The sequence below is a fragment of the Aspergillus karnatakaensis genome, assembly GCF_047715665.1.
Source record: "Aspergillus karnatakaensis strain CBS 102800 unplaced genomic scaffold BJY04scaffold_14, whole genome shotgun sequence".
Taxonomy (NCBI): Eukaryota; Fungi; Ascomycota; class Eurotiomycetes; order Eurotiales; family Aspergillaceae; genus Aspergillus; species Aspergillus karnatakaensis.
In genome coordinates, this window is record NW_027395726.1 from 1 (window position 1) to 19321 (window position 19321).

General features: G+C 51.7%; 8 protein-coding genes and 2 non-coding genes across 10 annotated transcripts; 4 read left to right on the plus strand and 6 right to left on the minus strand.

Annotated features, from left to right (window-relative positions):
- Positions 1 to 15: 15 nt before the first annotated feature.
- On the minus strand, positions 16 to 457 carry BJY04DRAFT_216177 (ubiquitin-conjugating enzyme E2; the record flags this gene model as incomplete). Its single annotated transcript, XM_073715664.1, has 1 exon — positions 16 to 457. A coding segment is annotated over one exon (442 nt), but the record flags the coding sequence as incomplete, so codon positions are not given.
- Positions 458 to 916: 459 nt separating this feature from the next.
- On the minus strand, positions 917 to 4788 carry BJY04DRAFT_206340 (rhomboid family membrane protein; the record flags this gene model as incomplete). The annotated part of the gene is made up of 4 exons (XM_073713701.1): positions 917 to 2277; positions 2390 to 2576; positions 3267 to 4246; positions 4296 to 4788. The coding sequence occupies 4 exons, from the start codon at positions 4786 to 4788 to the stop codon at positions 917 to 919; spliced, it is 3021 nt and encodes a 1006-aa protein (XP_073573169.1).
- A 979-nt stretch (positions 4789 to 5767) lies between these two features.
- Positions 5768 to 6681, minus strand: BJY04DRAFT_25061 (serine palmitoyltransferase small subunit family protein). Its single transcript, XM_073720007.1, has one exon. It carries the CDS (start codon positions 6549 to 6551, stop codon positions 6084 to 6086), a length of 468 nt encoding a protein of 155 aa, XP_073573170.1. The 5' UTR covers positions 6552 to 6681; the 3' UTR covers positions 5768 to 6083.
- Positions 6682 to 10349: 3668 nt separating this feature from the next.
- Positions 10350 to 12760, plus strand: BJY04DRAFT_184502 (uncharacterized protein). Its single transcript, XM_073710621.1, has 2 exons — positions 10350 to 11363; positions 11408 to 12760. Exons 1-2 carry the CDS (start codon positions 10410 to 10412, stop codon positions 12500 to 12502), a joined length of 2049 nt encoding a protein of 682 aa, XP_073573171.1. The 5' UTR covers positions 10350 to 10409; the 3' UTR covers positions 12503 to 12760.
- Positions 12761 to 13042: 282 nt separating this feature from the next.
- BJY04DRAFT_184504 (uncharacterized protein) lies at positions 13043 to 13638 on the plus strand. The gene has a single exon (XM_073710622.1). It carries the CDS (start codon positions 13311 to 13313, stop codon positions 13476 to 13478), a length of 168 nt encoding a protein of 55 aa, XP_073573172.1. The 5' UTR covers positions 13043 to 13310; the 3' UTR covers positions 13479 to 13638.
- An 889-nt stretch (positions 13639 to 14527) lies between these two features.
- On the minus strand, positions 14528 to 14901 carry BJY04DRAFT_184505 (uncharacterized protein). Its single transcript, XM_073710623.1, has one exon. It carries the CDS (start codon positions 14873 to 14875, stop codon positions 14537 to 14539), a length of 339 nt encoding a protein of 112 aa, XP_073573173.1. The 5' UTR covers positions 14876 to 14901; the 3' UTR covers positions 14528 to 14536.
- On the plus strand, positions 14890 to 15644 carry BJY04DRAFT_184507 (uncharacterized protein). The gene is made up of 2 exons (XM_073710624.1): positions 14890 to 15000; positions 15070 to 15644. The coding sequence occupies exons 1-2, from the start codon at positions 14897 to 14899 to the stop codon at positions 15344 to 15346; spliced, it is 381 nt and encodes a 126-aa protein (XP_073573174.1). The 5' UTR covers positions 14890 to 14896; the 3' UTR covers positions 15347 to 15644.
- Positions 15645 to 15865: 221 nt separating this feature from the next.
- On the plus strand, positions 15866 to 15952 carry BJY04DRAFT_t54. Its single transcript has one exon. It is a non-coding gene; the product is annotated as a tRNA-Tyr (tRNA).
- Positions 15953 to 16376: 424 nt separating this feature from the next.
- On the minus strand, positions 16377 to 16466 carry BJY04DRAFT_t55. The gene has a single exon. It is a non-coding gene; the product is annotated as a tRNA-Tyr (tRNA).
- Positions 16467 to 16861: 395 nt separating this feature from the next.
- On the minus strand, positions 16862 to 18898 carry BJY04DRAFT_216184 (amidase signature domain-containing protein; the record flags this gene model as incomplete). The annotated part of the gene is made up of 3 exons (XM_073715665.1): positions 16862 to 17930; positions 17976 to 18552; positions 18598 to 18898. 3 exons carry the CDS (start codon positions 18896 to 18898, stop codon positions 16862 to 16864), a joined length of 1947 nt encoding a protein of 648 aa, XP_073573175.1.
- Between the last annotated feature and the right edge of the window lie 423 nt (positions 18899 to 19321).

Below are 19321 nucleotides of genomic sequence, written 5' to 3' on the forward strand. Positions count from 1 at the left end.
TCCCCTCACACCCACTGCAAGCCCACCCCCTCGACCTCCCCGCCCACTCCCTCCTCACCCCATCCGAAACCTCCAACCCGCCCACCTGCCCCTTCCCTTCCCCCGGCATGCCCATAAAACTCCGAATGGCCAGCAACGCCGTCCGCACCCCCCAAGCCGGCTGCCACGTCTCCTCATGATGCCCGCTAATGGACAAGCATATCTCGCGATTCACCTCGAACCGCCCGCTCGGCGTAAGGAAGCGGAAGGACGGCGGGCGCAGCGGGTACGTCGGTGGGAAGGTTATGCGGCCGTGGTAGATGCCGCCGCTGTAGGGGGATGGGTCTGGGGGCCCGGCGAGCGTGAAGTGCCAGTCGTAGAGGTTGGAGTCGGAGATTGGGGCCGCGTGGAAGTGTGGGCTGGGGTTTGTGGTGAGTTCGGTGGATTCTTTCATTAGGCGGCGGAGGGAGCGGGACATTTTGGTAGTTTTGGGCGAATAGAGGTTAAATTAAGGGAAGGAGGAGAGTTTCGTTGTTGTGAGGTTGGGTTGCGGTATACCGCTGTCTCGTTGCGAGGCGGGGATGTCGGTCGAGTCAGCGGAGTATACGGAGTATTGCGAATGCGACTGAGGGTAGAGGGGCAGTCGATATTGAGATTAGTTGTAGATGCTAGTGCAGTTCCGAGACCAGCTGGGATAGCAGTTTACGCGACCAGAAAGAGAGCGAAGCTCGAAAGATGGAAGAAGGGAGGGGAATGAAAGATGAGGAATGATGAGTTGCGACTCGAAAGCGCAAGTTGGCCGAAACAGTCCGTGCCTGATCTCTAAGGCATTAATGGAAACTCCGAGGTATACTCCGGAACCATGAGTTACTCCGTATGACGACGCTAATTACTATGTAGATGTATATAGAACAACTCGAACGCCAATAATCACTCATCACTCATCCCAGTCACGCCAATTATCCTCTGATCCCGGTATTCTTGAGCCCTTGCTCTGAGTTAGTGAGAAATCCCGGTTCTCATCAAAGTCATCTCCATAGTCGCTCTCTCCCGGCCGCGGTCTCGGCGACATCGGCGCAAGCGTCTTCATAGATACACCTGTTGCAGGGCGCTCTGGATCATTCAATCCGCCTGTTAAAGGTTGATCCGGTGTCCATCCCTGCGGTACATCCGTGCCTAGCCAGTGCCGACTGTTATTCATGTTGTTGAGGTACAGATTCCGATCAAACTCCTGCTGCTCGGCAATCGCCTGTTCTCGACGCACGCGCGCTCGTTCCTGGGCTTCCAGGAACTTCCGGCTCGGCTCCCAGTCCCAGCCATTGCCCGTGGTCGTGCGCACAGGTACGAGCCAGAAAAGCGGCCGGTCGCCGAAGAGATGTAGCAGATTCCGTTTCCAGCCGAGGTCGAATGCGTTGGGCATTTTCTCGTTGTCGAGCTCGGCAAGGTAGTCTTGGTAGCGGTCGTACTCGCGCTGGCGTTCGAGATCCGCGTATGAGTGCGACAAGGCTTGCTGCGCTGGGGTCATGTTCTCCGATCCGGGGATTTGGTCTTCGCCTTCTTCTGGCCGGGTCACCCCGGGTATAGCATTCGCGTGTGCGTCTAGGATCTGGTTTCCGTAGTTCTGTAGTCGTCCGCCGAAACTATCTTGCTCGCCGTTTTGCGCGTTCTCGCCACCCAGTATCCCCTGGTAGCGGCGGCGATCCAGCGCCTTCCGCAACGGTGACACATACCGGGTCTTCTCTAAACATTCGATTGTCGTCAACCCGCGCAGGGCAAGGCTAATATGCCACGCCGTGAAACCCGTCAAAACCAGCCCGATGATCCCACCCAGAATCGACAATAGTACCACATTCACGGGTAAAATCCCATCCATATAATTCTCCTCACTAAATATCTCCGTCCAGATCCACATCGCCGAGACAAAAAAGTCCACCCAGCAGAACAGCGACGTATAAACGAGGAACAGCAGGAACGCCTTGTAGTTGTGCAATCCAACACATGTCGCTAGCCACGGACAGTGATGGTCCATTTTCAGCACGCACCGCTTACACGTTGAGCAGTGATGCGCCCGATCAGGTTTCGGACACTGGCATTTCTTGCAGAACCGCGTCTGACCTTCGGAATTCACGGTGTAGGATGTATATTCTGGCAACTCGGTAATCGGTAACGCGCTGTACTCATGTCGTCTGCTTCCGGAGCTTCCGGATAGCGGTGATCCCGGATCTGTAAATACGGCTGTCGTGTATGATATATTCAAGCAGAAGTAGAGGAAAACTCCGAGGATTGAGCTTGGTATGCCTAAAAGAAGTGAGCGTAAGCATGGCATTCAGAAAAGGTAAAAAGAGATGGCGTTCGCACCAACCCATGGGCTACTCGTTGGCCTCAACCCAATACTGGCCTCCACATAGACAGCCCACGTCGTTAATCCGTACACAAATGTTAAAGGGAAGTATGTCGCTGCCGCGCAGCAGTATCGTTCGCAGCGCAACGCCCAGGCCTTTGGGCGGCGCTTCGGCCAGGATGGTGAAGAGGGAGTTGACATGGCCAGTGTGGCCATTACAAGATCGGTAAACGAGACTGAGACTCGCGGCTATATGCTGATTTAAAGGTGGAAGATCATTGCGAGGATTTCATGATCAGGTCGTGCGGGGAGGACAGGCAGCGGTTGGAGGGAGCAGTGAGATGTGGCGCACGGCGTGGATGACGCAATCAACGGAAACAGGCTAAACAGAGAAACCAATAATGCAAAATAGTGACAGTAATGCTGGAGGGGACGTTGAGAAGGCGCTTGGAAATTGGTGAGCAGTGAGTCCAGATGGAGGTCGGTCGGTCTCGGCGTCGTGATAATACAGCCGCGTCAGGTAATTACTGCGCCACAGCGTGGCCACGCGGCCGCCCAAAATAGTACGATGGATTCTACAGCCTGCAGCGGCAATATAACCAATGTATCTAATATTCATCATATGCATTTGTCCCAGATTAGCTAGGATTATGGCTTCGTAATATAAACACTCGGGCGATATGCTCTGCTCCAGCCGCCAGTATAAAGGGTCCTCCGAACGCCTGAATAAGCTACAGAGGATTGTTATGCAATATAGTACTTCGTAGATGGCAGAGACCTGTAATAGATCCTTATAGTATCAACGAAAGCCGAATATGCGCGGGTATGAACAGTCGATAAAATCACAGCTTATTCGTTCTTGAACAGGTTTCCTTGGTCGCACCAGCCGTTGACAGGCTATAGACTGATTAGCGTAGTTCATATGGATCGATGTTAGAAAACTTACCAGACAACTGAGCCTGTAACACCAAGAGCAGTTCGAGCTTGGGTATTTGTAAAAGTTGACGATGAGAAGAATGAACCCGACAATAACACCGACCAATGCACCGAGGCGGACCAACCACCAAGCCCACCAGAGAGGTTTGCGGCCTGCAAAGAAACCCTTGGGGCTGTATTTCCCGAGCTTCGAACCGCTAGGCACCTTATTAGGATCAGGTTGTGCGTTTTCAGAGGCAACGCCACCGCTCATGGCTACGTACGGGCTGCGTGCGAGTCCAATGCGCTCCCGCAGGGCATTCGGAGACCTCATGATGGTGAGTCCAAGTGCAAGGCCCATCGTAAAACCACCAAGATGAGAAAAGTTATCCAAGCCGGGCAAAAGACCGAGCACGAAAGATATTGCGATACCGAGAATCATGATGATGAGCTCAACCCAAGGATTCTGACGCTCAGGCCAGGTGTATAGGAGATCCAGGACGAATAAGGCGAGAATACCGAAAAGCGCACCGGAAGCACCGCAAGACGCCTCACCCTGGCCGGCGTAATTGCCTCCAAGCACGAATCCCCAGATTCCACTGCTCAGATAGACAATAGCGTATCGCCACCATCCGATTGTCCGCTCCATATCCGCGCCCATTGTCAACTGGACGATCAAGTTGAAGCCAATATGGATAAAACCACTGTGAAGGAACATGGGGATGATGAAGCGGAACCACTGGTTGGGCTCGGGTTTATCGTCGAGGGATCCATTAGGCTCTGGGTTTGGTACTCCATCAAATCCGCATAGTTCAGACAATGTACAATCGGAGTCGGTGGTCGTAGAATTCGGGCAAGGGAAGTTAACTTGTAGGGTAGCGTTCTGCACACCGGGGACATTCTTCATGCAGGGGGTATATCTCGCACCCATATTGATCTGGACGTATGCGGAGGGGCCGATCATGGGGTTGAACTGCGGCTTTGTTTGCACCGGGGATCCGGTAAGTTGGCCTGTACCTGTTAGAACCATCCGTCTCCGCCAGCGCATCGCTATTCTTACCAGCTTTTATTAATTCGACGATGAAGACCACAATCTGGGCAGCTGTCAAGATGTATGTAACGTAGGCGATCTTCTTCTTGAAAAAGCCCTTTCTCTGCGGCCGTCCGCGAGGGGCCTGAGGTTCCATCATGTTCGGGTCCGGCGCGTAGTGGGTTGGCTGCTGCATCCAGGGCTGAGGGGGAGGCTCGTTGTTGTATCCGGTTGGCGACTTTAACGGAATATTCTCTGCGTATTGATCGTGATCATTCATTCGTCCTCCTGCAACGTATGCCCCATTGTCTGATCCGATGGATTGTTGACTGTAGCGGAGGTTATGAGGATCGTGAGGGTCGGAGATCGGGGATTGGTAGTACGGATCGTTGTTGTGTTGGTATGGCGATGGAGCCGGCCGCGGAGAGACTCTGTTGAAGGGATCTGTGGCATGGTCTGGTTGTTGATGGTCGTATGCAGGCGGGCTATTGTAGGCGCCGTTGTAATAGCCTTGGGCGGCCATGGTGATGGATCACCGGAGTTCGGTCGGCAGCAAGGGGGAGGAGCGGAGGGGAGGTCAAAGTGTTGTACAGACAAAGAAAATACCAGTCAAGTGCTGCTTTGGGGATAGTGAAAGAAATAAGAATAGGCCGATGAAGGTGGTTGGAGTCAGCCTCAAGCTCTTTGAGTGATTGATTGCCAGGGGCCTCAGGTGCAGCTGGAATAAACAACTTCCGAGGTTAATCAGATGGGACCTGATCCGGACGAGCGACCACGCGGAACGTGGCAACGAGAGAATCTTAGAGTTGGTTGACTTCTTCAACTCTAGCAAGTATATAAGTTAGATTGTCACAGATAAAGGAAGATGAAGAAGCAAGAGAGCAAAATAGTGAAAAGAAAAGATTGGCGTGGCTGCGCGTTCAATGTTAGGCAGGCGTTTATTTTTGGTTGCGGAGGAGCAAGCTTCGTCAGCACTTTCGTTGGCCTTTTCAGCCAGTCGTAGATTTCTTCTCTGGACGCCCAACTGTCAACGAGGTTGGCGATGTTATAACTTAGCACGCCGCCGTGGCTGATGGTCGCTGATGCTGTCATATGCTGCTATGGATTTATTTTTATCGCCCCTGTGGCTGAGTGATTCCCATCCTCGGTCCATCTTACGAATGCCTGGCCTCCTAGACTCCATCTGGTTAACCACTTTGTCGAAAACTAATCCATAGCTTCAAAGCTTATTACGAGGTGCTTCAAGAGATCAAGGTAAGTTTATGTAACATTAAGCATTATACACTCTTCCAACCGATAACAATGACCGCCAATCCAATTTGGCGGGTCTAGCTCTATGCACTGATAGTACAGGCAATCCAAAGCATGACAAGACTCGGCTCAGGAGTATTCTGGCTCGGTCGTTAATCCAAAACACCAAGGTCTAAAAAAAAGAGTGGTCGGGGAGACGTGCTTCTATGCTCTCTCAAGGACGAGCAAACGCGCAAAAGTGGTATTCGAGGTCGCGGCGCATTATGTGTCATTATGTTCGGTAGCCGTTCTCGCGATGTAAGTCGGTCCCTCCATCAAGTCATTATAGTGTGACGAGTTCGTTTCGTCATGAAAGTATAGGAATTCCAAAAGCGCCAAACTCCAAAAATTAAGCAACGGCGGTTACTAGGAAAGGTAGCAGTCAGCAATTGTGCGCAAGGGAACCCGAAGGGAAAGGGACTCACTTCAAAGCGAACCCGTGCCGACATGACAACCAAAACAGGGGAATATTGAAACAAGAGGGTAGTTGAAACTGGCGGTGAAAGATTCCGTGAGCGGGCAGTCCAACTATGCCAGTCCTTTCTCAACCGCAGAATGTGTGAGCGCAGTCGCCTGGTTTTCTAGAATGCCCAGCGCAGCTCCCATCTCTTCGCTGCTCTGACCGGTCAACAACCAGACCAAACGGGACAGCTTGCTATATAGCAAGGCTGGGAAGTAGACGAGGAGCGCCCAGAAGAGCAGGCCGAGGACGATAAAGACAAAACTGTTTGCGACAACTTTTTCGCCCGGAGTCATGACATAGAGGCCGAAAGTGACTTCGTACCGGTAGTACTCCAGTCGGACGCGGTCGGTTGCGCGCTGCAGGATATTGCGCCGCGGCTTGCGCGAGGTGTGGTAGCTGGTGGTGGAGGGAAAGGTTGCTGCAGCCATGGTGGAGGAGTATTTGCTGATCAACTCATCGACCGCAGCTGGACCATGGGAGGAGATGTGCGCGGAGGTCGCGGGCGTGTAGAAGGTTTGAATTTCGGTTGCCATTTCCGCGGTTAAGATTGTGATGCAGTAGTCGAAACAGTAGTCGCACCTCCGAGTTTTGCTTGGTGTCTGTGTACCCAACTCCTTCCCTCGATTCAATCTCGCTAGCAGCCTAAAAGCTATCCCGATCGAAAGAGACCAGTCAAGGCAGAGACCGAGGTACCCAAATCGAAGGTGTTGATTGAGTATAAGGGTATATTCAGCGGTTAAACGTGAATATAGCCCGTCTGAACCCAAATTGAGGCCAGAGAAGGCTCAATCAGCTATAATTTCGCGGTACTCGCTGTCGCAAAATGCAGAGGGTAGCTGAGAGCAGGCAGACACGGCCGGAAGCGCCGGGTAGATCGATCGACAGTGCTTAAATGAGCGGGAAGGTATGGGTCTGGGATTAACAAGCCCAGCAAAGGCAGCTCTAAGGGGGATATTATACAAATACAAAGGCTTTGGGGACAAACGGAGAGAAAGAGGAACAAGAAGAGAACAAGGAAATGGAGGTAAATAATAGTGAGGGTGAGATGGAGCATCGGTAGGGCGCGGATGGAGGAAAACGCCTCGTGAAAATCAAGCAAGGCCGGATCGCAAGCTGGATTTACTGTTCCGGGAATAGCTTCGTCCCTGCGATGGAGCCCCAGGAGAAAAATCTCTCCGCCTGGGCCCATGATTCTTGTTTGCTCGAGTCATTTTTGAGTGGGAGACGCCCAATCACTGGCCGCAAACAGCCTCACTGCCTAGATTTTCTCTCAGCCCAACCGGTAACTCCCGTCTAGACTCTGGACTCTGGTGGTGACTGGAAATTGCGCAGCTTCAGGGATGGTTCGTGGTGATGTCGATCAGCGCATCCTTATTCAGCTTGGCAGTGCATTTCTAATCAGCACATTGTTACTCATCATCAATCAGGGTGGATGCGTATGCGGATTCACAGACTACTGAAATTTGATTGGAGTGAAATAGATTAAAAAGTCGATTATCCGGGGGTGAATAATAACGTCATGGAGAGAGGCTTATGTTCAGCCCTGCCCTGTGCTCTCTGCCGTACATCCGGCTCCGACCTCACGTGACTGCCTCTTGCCGAGTAGCCTATGTTGGAAACTTGAATGCCATTGCGGGCATTTTTGCTACCTATCCGAGATACCAGTAAATATACATATGGCATCTATCTACAGCTTGCCTTTTCTGTGTCCGAGATCTTTTTCTCTTTATCCAACAGCTAATTCGAGTCAGACTTAGTTGGCGAAAGCGTTCAGCGTATGCGTATACCCTGCTCCTTCGGCTCAGCTTCGCGCCCGACAAATCGCCGAAGTATACAAAGCAGGACCCGACTATGTCCATCTGAACGGAGCCACACTTTCAAAACTTTCATATCTATCTGAACAGACGATTCAACTAACCAAGGTTATGGAGATTAGCCTGCGTCGTCACAGCCGTCACAGCCATCACCTCTGGGCGCGATGCATCAATACGAGGATAATGGCCTTATCATCACGTGTTTGACGGGGCGTAAGGTCCCCTCTTTCGTATCTCAGGCATCAGCTCTGGGGCTGGAGGAGGCGTATGAAGAGGAACACCATTCATGAAAGACCGCATGAACATACCGATCGCACATGACAACCGTCATGGATCCACTATCGATTGCGGCCAGTGCAACAGCCCTGGAATTGACATGCAATCAGGTACTTGATGTCTTATCAAGTGATGACTGAACTAATTGTGCAGATCATCTCGCTCACAGAGAGCATCGCCCATGATAAAGTGCCCGATTCGGACCTGACCATCGCAGGACTTGCGCCGGAGTTGCAAAACGTGATTTCTCTACTCGACGAGATCAACACTACATGGGGCTCTCACTCAGCTTCCCTGATGATGCATCCGTCCGCTGGCCTTGGCATGTGGCCGAGTGTCCAGAATATCCTCAAGCGATGCGAAATCACTCTCCAGCGGCTGGAAGAGAAGATTTCGTTAATTGTTAACAGTGGTCGCAAACGGACATTTCTGAAAGGCCTTGCTAAAGCATGGACATTAGGGTGGCATTCCCGCGTGATCCAGACACACCGAGACTGTCTTGTCTGCCATACTGCTGCTCTCAGAGTGAGCGTGCATATTATGAGGATGTAAGCTATTCACTTTTCTGAGTGACATTGTCTAATTATTCTACAGGTGCATGCAAGGTGGAAAGCCCGAACGAGACGGGAAATCGGGTCTCAGCGCTCTGCAGACGGAGATCAAAAGCTTTGAGTTTACCATTGAAAAAGCAAGGAAGTTGTCCTTCGTGTCCCGGAAAGAAGAAGCCGAACGAAATGGCAGCCTTGTATGCATGGATGGCATGGCCAAATCCGCAAAGTCATTCTACCAGTTCATAGCCACTGCGTCGCCGAGACCTGCTGGACGGGAAGAAAACAACCGTGGAACTGCTCCTCCTCCTCCGTACACACAAGCCATGCAATCTGGCTCGAACTCGAACACTAATGATGGACCTCGATCTTCGCCTTACTGCATTGCAGCTCGCACTGGCAATCTCAACGAAATCAAACGGCTTGTGTCCATAGGGGCGGACGTTTTAGCTACCGATGAAACTGGGCAATCTCCTGCATTTTTAGCCGCGGTGTCTGGGCACACGGATGTCTTAAAGCTACTGATAGATCATGGAGCGGACTATACATCCAGAAACAAGCATGGCTATACCCCGCTGAACGCTGCCGCTACTTACGGCCATTCCGATGCTGTCCAATTGTTGATTGAACATGGAGCAGACCCGAGCCAGCCAACCCTTGAAGGGCAAACCCCCATATTTGCTTCCGCTAAGGCAGGGTTCGTTGATTGTGTTAGGGTGCTCCTGGAAAATGGTGTGGATAAATCTGCCGGGATCAATCCCGGAAACTGGAGTCCTCTACATGCATCGGCTCTGGCAAATCAAGAAGGGGTTGTCAAATATCTGTGCGAGCAGGGTGCAGAGGTCAACAGCTCTAGCTGGGATGGGCGGACGCCACTGTTGTGCGCCGCTGATAAGGGCCATTCAGAGGTAGTCCGGATCCTCCTTTACCATGACGCGAATGCCAATGTGGTTGCCAACAGCGGGTCAACACCACTATATGCCGCAGCTAGGCGCGGCTATGTTGGTATCGTAAGAGCCCTCCTTTACGACGGAGCTGATCTGAACAGTGGCACTCGCGACCCCGACTGGTTGCCGCTCATGGCGGCAGTCGAAAAGGGACACCTCGATATTGTCAAGCTCTTACTTGAGAAGGGAGCAGATTATACTATACGAAACTCGTCCGGTCGAACTCCTTTGCGTTTAGCTGCCGCAAGGGGTTACACGGAAATTGTACAAGTGCTGCTTGATCAAGGCGCAGACATCGAAGCGTAGACCAATGATGGGTGCACTTTTGTGAGTACCGCATCGCGGCAGGGCGTCTCGATGCTGTCTAGGCTCTTATCCGAGAAGCGCAAATGATAAGGCTATATCGAGACTTGCTTGAACTCCACTGCATGGTGCTGTCTCCAAATAGGGGCAATGTTAGTTTGATGGCGCTGCTGACTCGGCGAAAATGAGCGGCAAGTGAACACCGTTTCTCCATGCCGTTCTTGGTGTACAGGCCGGCATGGTCCAGTTCTGCTGTCGCGAGGTGCTTATCTCCTAGGTAGAAACGGTTGTGAAAAAATTGAGGACTCCATCTGGACCCTGAATGCTTCTAAAATAAAGCGCCGCGTAAGCTGTTTGCCTAAATAGGAAATGTACCTGAACTGTCAGTGATGTCATGCGCGTGGGCCCCGCTCTGCTACCCGCCAAGCTCTCCCTCTTCTTCCCCAAGGCCCTCCGGTCGCTTTTTCTTCTTCCTCACACTAGGGAGACTTCTATATCGCTCAATGTCGTCTGTGAATCAATCCATCACAATGGCCGCAGGAGATCCTCTCATCGAGGCCCTTCCTCCGGCCACCGACTACCTCACCTACCTCACCTTGCTCGAATACCAACTTAACCCCGCCCGGCTGCCGACTCTACACAGGCTCCTTCAAGATGAGACCCTGACGACAAATATTGGGTGGGACTTGGTGAAGATGCTTCTTCCGATGCTGCCAGAGTCATTGGAGTGCTTGCAAGATGTGGCACGCTTAGGAAACCCCAGAGAGGTCATTCTGCGAGTCTCCGACGCCCTCATGCAGCTCCACCCCGCGGACGAAGAGGACGAAGAGAACGAAGAGAACGAAGATTCCGACGAAGAGTTGGAGAAACAGCTGGAGGATGTGAAGCTAGGATCCAGCGGCAAGTCAACTTCGTCAAGAGAGCTTCCTCTTCACGTCATCAAGTTCAACACTCTCCTATCGATGCTCTCGACTCTCCACGGCCGAATCCAGACGAAGTCTCCGAGTCGGTTCCTCGCGACATCGCTCCAAGCAGCACTCGAGGCATACACCTCGATGCCGACCAATGAGACCACGCTTGCGCTCCTGGAGTTCCTGCGAGATGTGTCTCCCACCAAACGACCTCCGCCGCCCCCCAGAGCCCCCAGTGATTCGACAGTACTTCGAGTTGCGGAAGCATCGGCCCCGGATCCTGAAGCTGAGGCCACATCACCTAGTCCGGCAGGTGACGAGGAAAGTCGGCTGATAAAGAGGTTCCTCCAATTTGGCTTGATAGAACTGCTTAAATCCTATCTGCTGAGCAGCTCAGGGCCAATGGACCCTGGAATGTCGTGGGCCATTCGATTACAAGAGAAATTCCATCCGGAGGAACGTATGCCGGGGACTGGCTCGCCGACCAACGTCTACACTGAGAACAAGCAGCTGGGAGAAAGGGATAGCATTGTTGCCAAGATCACTGTACGTGGGCTCATCCGATACCCCCGCAATTGCTAACGATTTAGGCGCTTTCTCGAGATTTTGGATTGACCGATGCGGAGCTTCTCAAAGTCGTGACAGAAGCCCCTGACGCGCAGCCTCCTCCATTAGATTTCGAAGAGCACCCTAAGAAAGCAGAGGAAATACCGCTCGAGCGACATGGAGCTGTGCTCTTGATTGCTGCGCGCGCTGCTGTCTCACAACTGTTTTCTTCTGGAAAGACTTCCCCAATTCCCGTATACCCCGACCTAGCACGCGTTTTTGACAATTTTGTTGGGAGGGATTCTACGTTGGAAGAAGTGGCATTCGAACAGCCGCAGGTTCTGCTGGACGGTCTGCTTGCACTGGCTGTTTTGTCCCTTCAAAACCCTACCTCGACGCCAACAAACGAGACCGAGTTCTCGAGTTTTGTTCTCTCATTAACAGCCTGCACTGTGCGCCAGACGTATAGCACCGTCCGGAGAATCCCCAGCACTGTCATCCACAACAACCCCTCACAGAGTGCTCGATTCAAGGTCATTCGGAAAGTGCTCGAGGATGACCACTACCGGACAATCAAAGACAGGGCAATCGATTGGCTCAAGCACGAAATTCTCGACGCCGCGAAGGAATCGTCTGACTCTGAGAACATCTTCCTCAACCCTCACTACTTCTCCGTACTCTTCCCTCTACTCTTCGCCTCTCCAACACTGAACCTAGACTCTTCCGATCTTGTTGCCTCTTTTGTCCAATTCACCCAGGCATTGAGCCCTGCCATCCACTCCGCGCTGAACCTCTACTACGTCTTGATCTCATCCCCGCAGCTACGCAGCCAGCTGCAACTAGAGAAGACCTATGTGTACTTCCGCAACCGCTTCTTACAACCACTCAAGGCCATCTGCAGCGCCTTCACAGCCGATCTACCAGCAAATGGCGGAGACGGCAACATTGAAAGTGCAGTAGGCGAGGATATGGTGCAGATTGGAATTGCCCGCTCCGTCAATCTTGTCATGCACGTTGCGGATCAAGTTGAAGAGGCTGTTTGCGAGGCATTTGTTGTGGGAGACGAGGAGCTGCAGGAGCCGAGTGCTGATGATATCGCCCGTGTTGATGCGATCAGGAAGGAGACGTCGGTGAATTAGGGAGCTGAGTAACGTATTCTTCGTGTCTGTATATGCTATCTTATCTATGAACGAATGAGACGAATCAACCGAACTATCCACTTCATCGCGTGTGTTTATTATAGCGTGCATCCAACCAACCCCTGACTAACCTAAGATGGCTTAGATCTCACATTAGGTACCTGACGATAGATCCAAGCTACTGTTCATGAGCAGAGGGTTAGGGTCAGGCCTATGTGGCGCTCATGCACCTGCTTCCTTTCGCGCCCTCCTGACTCGAAGGAAGAGAAAACAGGAACCGAGCCAGGGGCGGTGAAAGGAGGGGATGACATAGATAAGATCTAGACGGGCCTCTTTCCAGAAGACAATCAAAGTTTTTTTTTTTTCTTTTCTTTTTTCTCAGGGAAAATGCGCGGGGAATGTGGTGGGGAATAATATCCCGGCGCCGCGCTGCTCACTCTGGCTCTGGCTCTGACCAAGAGCGAAGCAAATTCTGGCCAACCGTGGGATCTGCACAGAATAATTTCTGGAAGAATATCAATGTTTGCCATTAGAGTCTCACAGGGCCCTATGCGGGTATAAGTGGAGCTAGGAGGGCGATATCTCGACGTCAGCCTGCCTGAACGGTGAACCTCTTAATCGTCGAGACAGAGAGGGGTGGTGTTTCAGGTGGTCTTGTGAGCGTTGGGGGCTTTCCAGTGCGCACTCACGTTGTTCCTACAGATTTCTGCGTATTGTGGGCAGCGGTGGTTGGCTAGTAAGGACTGTGCTAGCGGTGTTATTCAACGTTTCGGTTGGGGGGGATGTCGAGGAATAGCCCAGAAATGGGATGAGCGTGTGTATGGACTGGATATGGGCTCGTAGCTCCGTATTCCATCTTATTATTTTGCTACTTGGGTGGAAAGGAGGTGTTGTTCGGCAAAGAACGGAGGTTTTGTTTGGGTCATTGGCTTGTCCGGGGGTATTTGATAGGCCTTTTCAGGTGGGGGATCCCTGACCCCCCGAATGCCGGCGCCTATCTTGAGACTACTGAGTGGCGCTTTCTCTCTGATCCTTGGAAAGATTCCTCGGCAGCTTGACTACACATGACTTCATGCATATTGGCAGAATACAGTGACGCGTCATGTAAACAGCGCCACATTGCAAGTTGTATGTCCTTGCAGTGAGACGCTTGTTCCGGATTCTGTGTGCTGGCGGACGACCGAAGTGACATTTGATTCAGCTGCTGGGCCTCACTGCTGCGAGAGTCCCTTCGAGTCACTCTCTAGGCTTCAGGTCTCGCTCCATACGCAAAAAGGCTATTGAAGAGCAATAGGCGCCGTCTTCAATGATATCACGCCTCTCTACACGCATGTATCGCAGCTATCACTACTATAGAGGTCGCCGTAACGTGCAATCTTGTTTCCGCTGAGTTTGACCGCCTGAAATTGAGCTCAATCTGATTCCCCAAGTTTATAGGAACCTCGAAAGCCGAATGTCCATGGAGTGGAGCGTAGCTGTAATCCATTATTAATGGGTGAGTGCCGAAACAAACGCCTTGCATATTGCATGCAGCATCCATGCCATCTGTGGATTAGCTTGATCGTATCAGACTCATGCGAACTTCCCAAAAAAGCGTAATCTGTGATAGACCAGGGGTGCAGGTGCGGCTCAGTTAAATCTCGGATGCCCTGCGCGGAAGACTGTCCACCATCCACGGGTCTATCCACAGGTCTGTCCACAAGTTTCACAACAGCGACCTTTCTTCAAAGATTGAAGGGTGTTAATGTGTGGTATTGTTTGGTATTGTTGGTCGGTTGCATGCTCCCCTACTTGGCTCGCGATGCGCGAGCTCAAACTTGTCGTCTGCCCCCTGGGCAGCCTGTTTCTTCCATTATTCAACCAGCTACTGGCGTATTTCTCTTTCGAGTCTCGCTCTTCTGTTACCGCACCTCGCGGTGCCTGGCAGGGGCTCCGTGTCCTACATCCATTCAGCCCACCTTTGCAATCATTTAATAGCGGGCAACTCGTCACTTGTCGATCCGCTCTCCGGTTAACTCACTGTGTTTCTGTTTTCTAACTCGTTCTGTCTACTTCGTTATTCTGGTTATGTCGGACCACCACCGTTTGTTCAGTAATGGCTCTTTCCAGGACACCTTCGATGGCCTGCGGGAAAATGAGTCGGCAGACAGTACCGATGTTCCCGCCAATATGCAACCGGCTCAGTATCACGCTGGACTCGCCGTCTCTCGTGCGCGACACTCCTTTGCGTACACGTCGCACGATGCCGGCTATGATGCCATCGACCCTTCCTCGATCTTCCCTCTGTCCCACCGTCCCGAGGAAGCTCTGCTCGCAGCCACCTTGACTCGCCAGCCAGACTACCAGACAACCAGCACAATGAATTCCAGCCATGACTTCCAATTGATAGACAATATGGGCTTCCCCAGTGAGGTGCTACCCATCACTGCATCTCATAGCCACGAGAGAATGCCCCAACAGCAAGCTGATAACAATGATATCCACATCCCACCACCTGCGTACGTGTTTGACACCACTAGAACATTCTCAACGTCTCTTGATGTGAAAGAGTAGCTTACTTCTTCTAGACTCACCACCTCCGATCACTTTCTGTGCCGCTGGAGGGGCTGTAACAGGGTTCTCCAACTCAGAGGAACTTATACCAGACATTACATCTCGCAGCATGTCTCTCCTAGATCTTACATATGTCGTGTCTGCTCGAGAGCATACAACAGACGAGACAACCTCCGGGCACATTTTCGCACGAGACATCCCCGGGATCTACAGGCGGAGGGGCGGTTGATCATCGTTGGCTGGAATTTTCTGACGTTGCAATATGTCTACTCACAGTCCACTAGGGTGTGAGGGGTCTTCGGGTGGATGTTTATTTATTATGTGTATACGAAGAGGGATGGATGGCGTGTATAGAATATCCTGCTTGGTATCACTACCCACAATCCCGAGTACCTGTCAACGCAACCATTCTAGAATATACGCGGTCTGACGCTCTTGAAGAATGTCTTCATTACAAAAATCCCTCGGTTGGTTAAGGCGCTCCGGAAATTGGTGCAATTGGGGGTGTTGCAGTAGAAGCTCACCAACCGACTAAACCTCGAGGTCGAATATATATAACTGCCTTAACAATTAGAGACTTCCATCCCCGTCTTATCAGATATTGCTAAGCCACCAGTCAACCCAGGGATGTTATACCTAGGTACACTTATCAATCACTCATTTAGTCCCACGAGCAGGATAAATTTCCTATCCAGTCGGTCTTCTTCTGCGCGTGCTACTGTAACCCTGACATATCGAAGCCCTAAGTACAATCTAGCAAGTATTTTTGTGCAGGGCTATGTAGCCAAAAATCCGATCGGCCCAGCACATCCCCGGGTGGTGTAGTTGGTTATCGCGTCTGACTGTAATATCGTTATTGTTATCAGAATGTCACCAGTTCGATTCTGGTCCTGGGGATTTCTCTTCTTCTTTTTTTTTTTTTGGCCCACAATTTCTCTTGGATTTTTGAGCCCATCATTCAATCCCACCATTGTGATATCTCTTAATGACGAACAAGTCCCTTAAAAGTCATGAGTACTGTATTCACACTAAGATTCATATAGCCCATAAGTGCTTGAAGCAACTACTCACAGTACTCAGATAGACGGGTACTTAGCTGTGGGCTTATCAGATACTGTAGAGTAATAAATATTGTCTTAGGTGAATTTAACCCAACCCCAAATCACTCAAACCCCCTCTATGCTCCCCAGCATGCCAACAAACCTCAGAAAAAGATTTCATCAACCTAGCAAATATTATTCTTCAATCTCAGAACCCAAACCACACAGTTATCTGGTTGATCCTGCACTTGAACACCTAACACTGCATGCAGCAAAAAGTATCCCTCGAACCGGAGTCGATCCGGTGACCTTCTGATAGCAGTGAGAATTCCATTACAGTCAGACGTGATAGCCAACTACACCATCAAGGGTTTGCATGTTGGTTTGTGACATTCTTGTGACACCCATTTTTTTGCGACAAGTTTTGTGACATGTCTCGTAACATGAGCTGGTTTGAGTGGTTTTCCGGAGGTACTTTTAATAAAGAGAAGTAGGGTTTAGGGTTAAAATGTCTTAGTGGCTTGTGTTTATACTTATAGATATTTGATTAGACTATAAACTCTTATAGTAGGGTATAACCCTGTTATATGCATGCTGCAAGGCCTGTGGTGTACATGGAATCCAAGATATATTCCATCTAATCTACTTTAGCGAGAACAGTATGTCATCAGCCAACTGGCTGAGAATCCTGAGACAATCTATATGGGCAGTCTGAAATCTATTAGTTCCTGTTCCAAAGGGGCGCTCTATAATGAGATTCTAGCATCTACCACAACGTCCTCCCCGTCCTCACCTCCCTCAACACCCCCTCCCCCCCCAACGCCCCCACCAGATCCAACAGCATCAGATCACAATCCCGATGCGCCAGCAAATCAATCGCAACCGGCAACCTCTCCACCACACCCGAAACCTCACTAACATACTCCACCTCGCCAATCGGCAGCGTCACCTCGGGCCCCTGCGACTGCACACTGAAATAATACGGTGTGAACGTCGCCCACGAACTCACATTCGGAGGCGAGTAGATGTTGTTCCGGTAGACTGCATCGCCAGTCGCCATGGGGATGGCGAAGAGGCTCTCGGAGCAGGAATCCGGGTTGGATTTGACGACGTGCGACCCGAACCAGGACCGGAAGTAGGTGAATTTCGAGTATGCAAGGCTGCTGTCTTCTTCGGTGATGTTTGACGCCGAGGCGTACCGGGCTAATGGGAAGGGGTTTATGAACGGGGATCGTCCGCCGAAGGCAGCCGCGTATGCGGCGCGGAACGGGTAGATGACCTTCTGCAGCTGGTTGCGCCAGATCAGGTTGAAGCCGACCATTTGCATGAAGGACCAGAAGTCTGTGTCCGGGTGGTCGGTGTGCGCGGTTGCGTTCCAGTAGGCGTCTACAGAGCTGGATTCGACCGTGGCGTTGAGGAAGGTGGCGAGTTGGTTGAGCCACGCGGTGAAGATCTCTTGGCTGGCGTTGTTGGCTACGGGCCAGAGGTTCGTGGGCACGATGATCTTGCGCGGGAAGGTGGTGTAGGATTTTGAGAGCTGCGCGCTGCTGCTGAGCCAGGTCTTGCCGAAGGATTGCAGGGTTTGTGGGGAGCGGGTGTGGAAGCCGATGGCGTCGAAGTGCTCGCCTTCTTCCATGACGCCGGTGTTGGGGAGGGCGCCGAAGGAGGGGCGTAGGCCGTAGACGCCGTTTTTCCCGGCGGGGATGCGGATGCTGCCGCCTGTGTCGGTGCCGATGGCGACGTCTACCCAGTCGTAGGCTGCGGTTGCGGCGCCGGAGCCGGCGGAGGAGACGCCGGGGTCTTGGTAGCCGTCGCCGCGGGGGTTGAAGGCGTCGCTGGTTGGGTTAGTGCGTGCTTGGAGGTTGGAGGGATGGGCTTACTGGTAGTCTACCCAGTCTGCGGTTGGTCGGTCGGAGTTGGCGAACTGGGCTGTCTTGACCTTTCCGATTATTGAGACGCCTAGGTCGATTAGGTGCTGCATTGCTGGTGCACTGGCGTTGACGGCGTCGTATAGCTTGAACCACGCTCGGTTTCCATTGGATGTTTTCACACCCTTCAGGTCGATGATGTCCTTGACAACAACACGGACACCAGCTAGGGGTTTTTCATCTGTTGCAGTGTCTTTGCTATACAGTCTTGATGGGACAGGTATGCCGATTGTTGAGTCGCTAATCGTATTCACAGTGGCATATTTGAAAGCGTCACCGGTTCCGTTTGGCAGGAGACCATTCATAAAGGCCATGTATTCGTCGTAGTGGATGCGGTACACAGGGGCAAGGAGGGCTTCTGTTTCCGTGATTTGGGCAAGGTATGGACCGTTTGGGACACTACTGGCCGTCTTGACGGTAACCGTTTGCTGGGATTTGGTATCGGAGAAGAGGATCTCAGTTCCGTAAGCCTCTTGCAGACAGGCCGAGAGTTTTTGCTCAAGAGTGTCGAAGCCATGGATATAGACGGCTAAGGCAATTAGTATATGTAGCAAGTATGGACACGTCCACTCACCCTTGAGAAAAAACTCCTCAAAAACATCATCATTCTCCCTGTATGTCTTGACCTGCTCCTTCACCCCCTCACAAGTAACCTCTTCGGCAAAGGTAAAGACAGTCAACGGCACAGACACAGCAACCGTCTCAGCGGGCTTACACCCCTGATTGACAATCTCCAACGTCGAAGCCAACCCAGCAAGATGCGCCACAAACTGATTCCCCGTGTTAGGGCTCGTAATTGCCAAGGATTCCGGTGTCATCGACGTCAAAGTCGTCAGCGACACCGACGCCTTGATGATCTCTTTGACAGACGGCATGTTTGCCTAATTTGCTGCAGAGACAGTTGCGGGTATATGCTATGACAATGTGGGTACCTGGAGCCAATATTCTCGCACCCAGGTGGCTTCCCCGTCAAGCTAAAAGCCAAATCAAAGCCAGAAACAGAATGTACCTGTACAAACTTTCTTCCCGACGTCCACGTGGATTCGAAATTAAAACCAGCCCTGGTAGAGCGTGGCTTTATAAAGTCATGCATTACTCCAACTCCCATCTCCACAATTCCCGCCAGGACCGTTATCTCGGGACTTTGGGCGTCATGCATGGTTTTCTTATCTTTCGTCACAGTGCGCCCCACCTGTTTACCTATGTTGGACAGTTGGAGGCGTCACTTGGAGTAGGAACCGGAATCTGCAGGGACATGAATCTTGCTCTTCTTGGCTGGGACTCCGATACCGGTGATA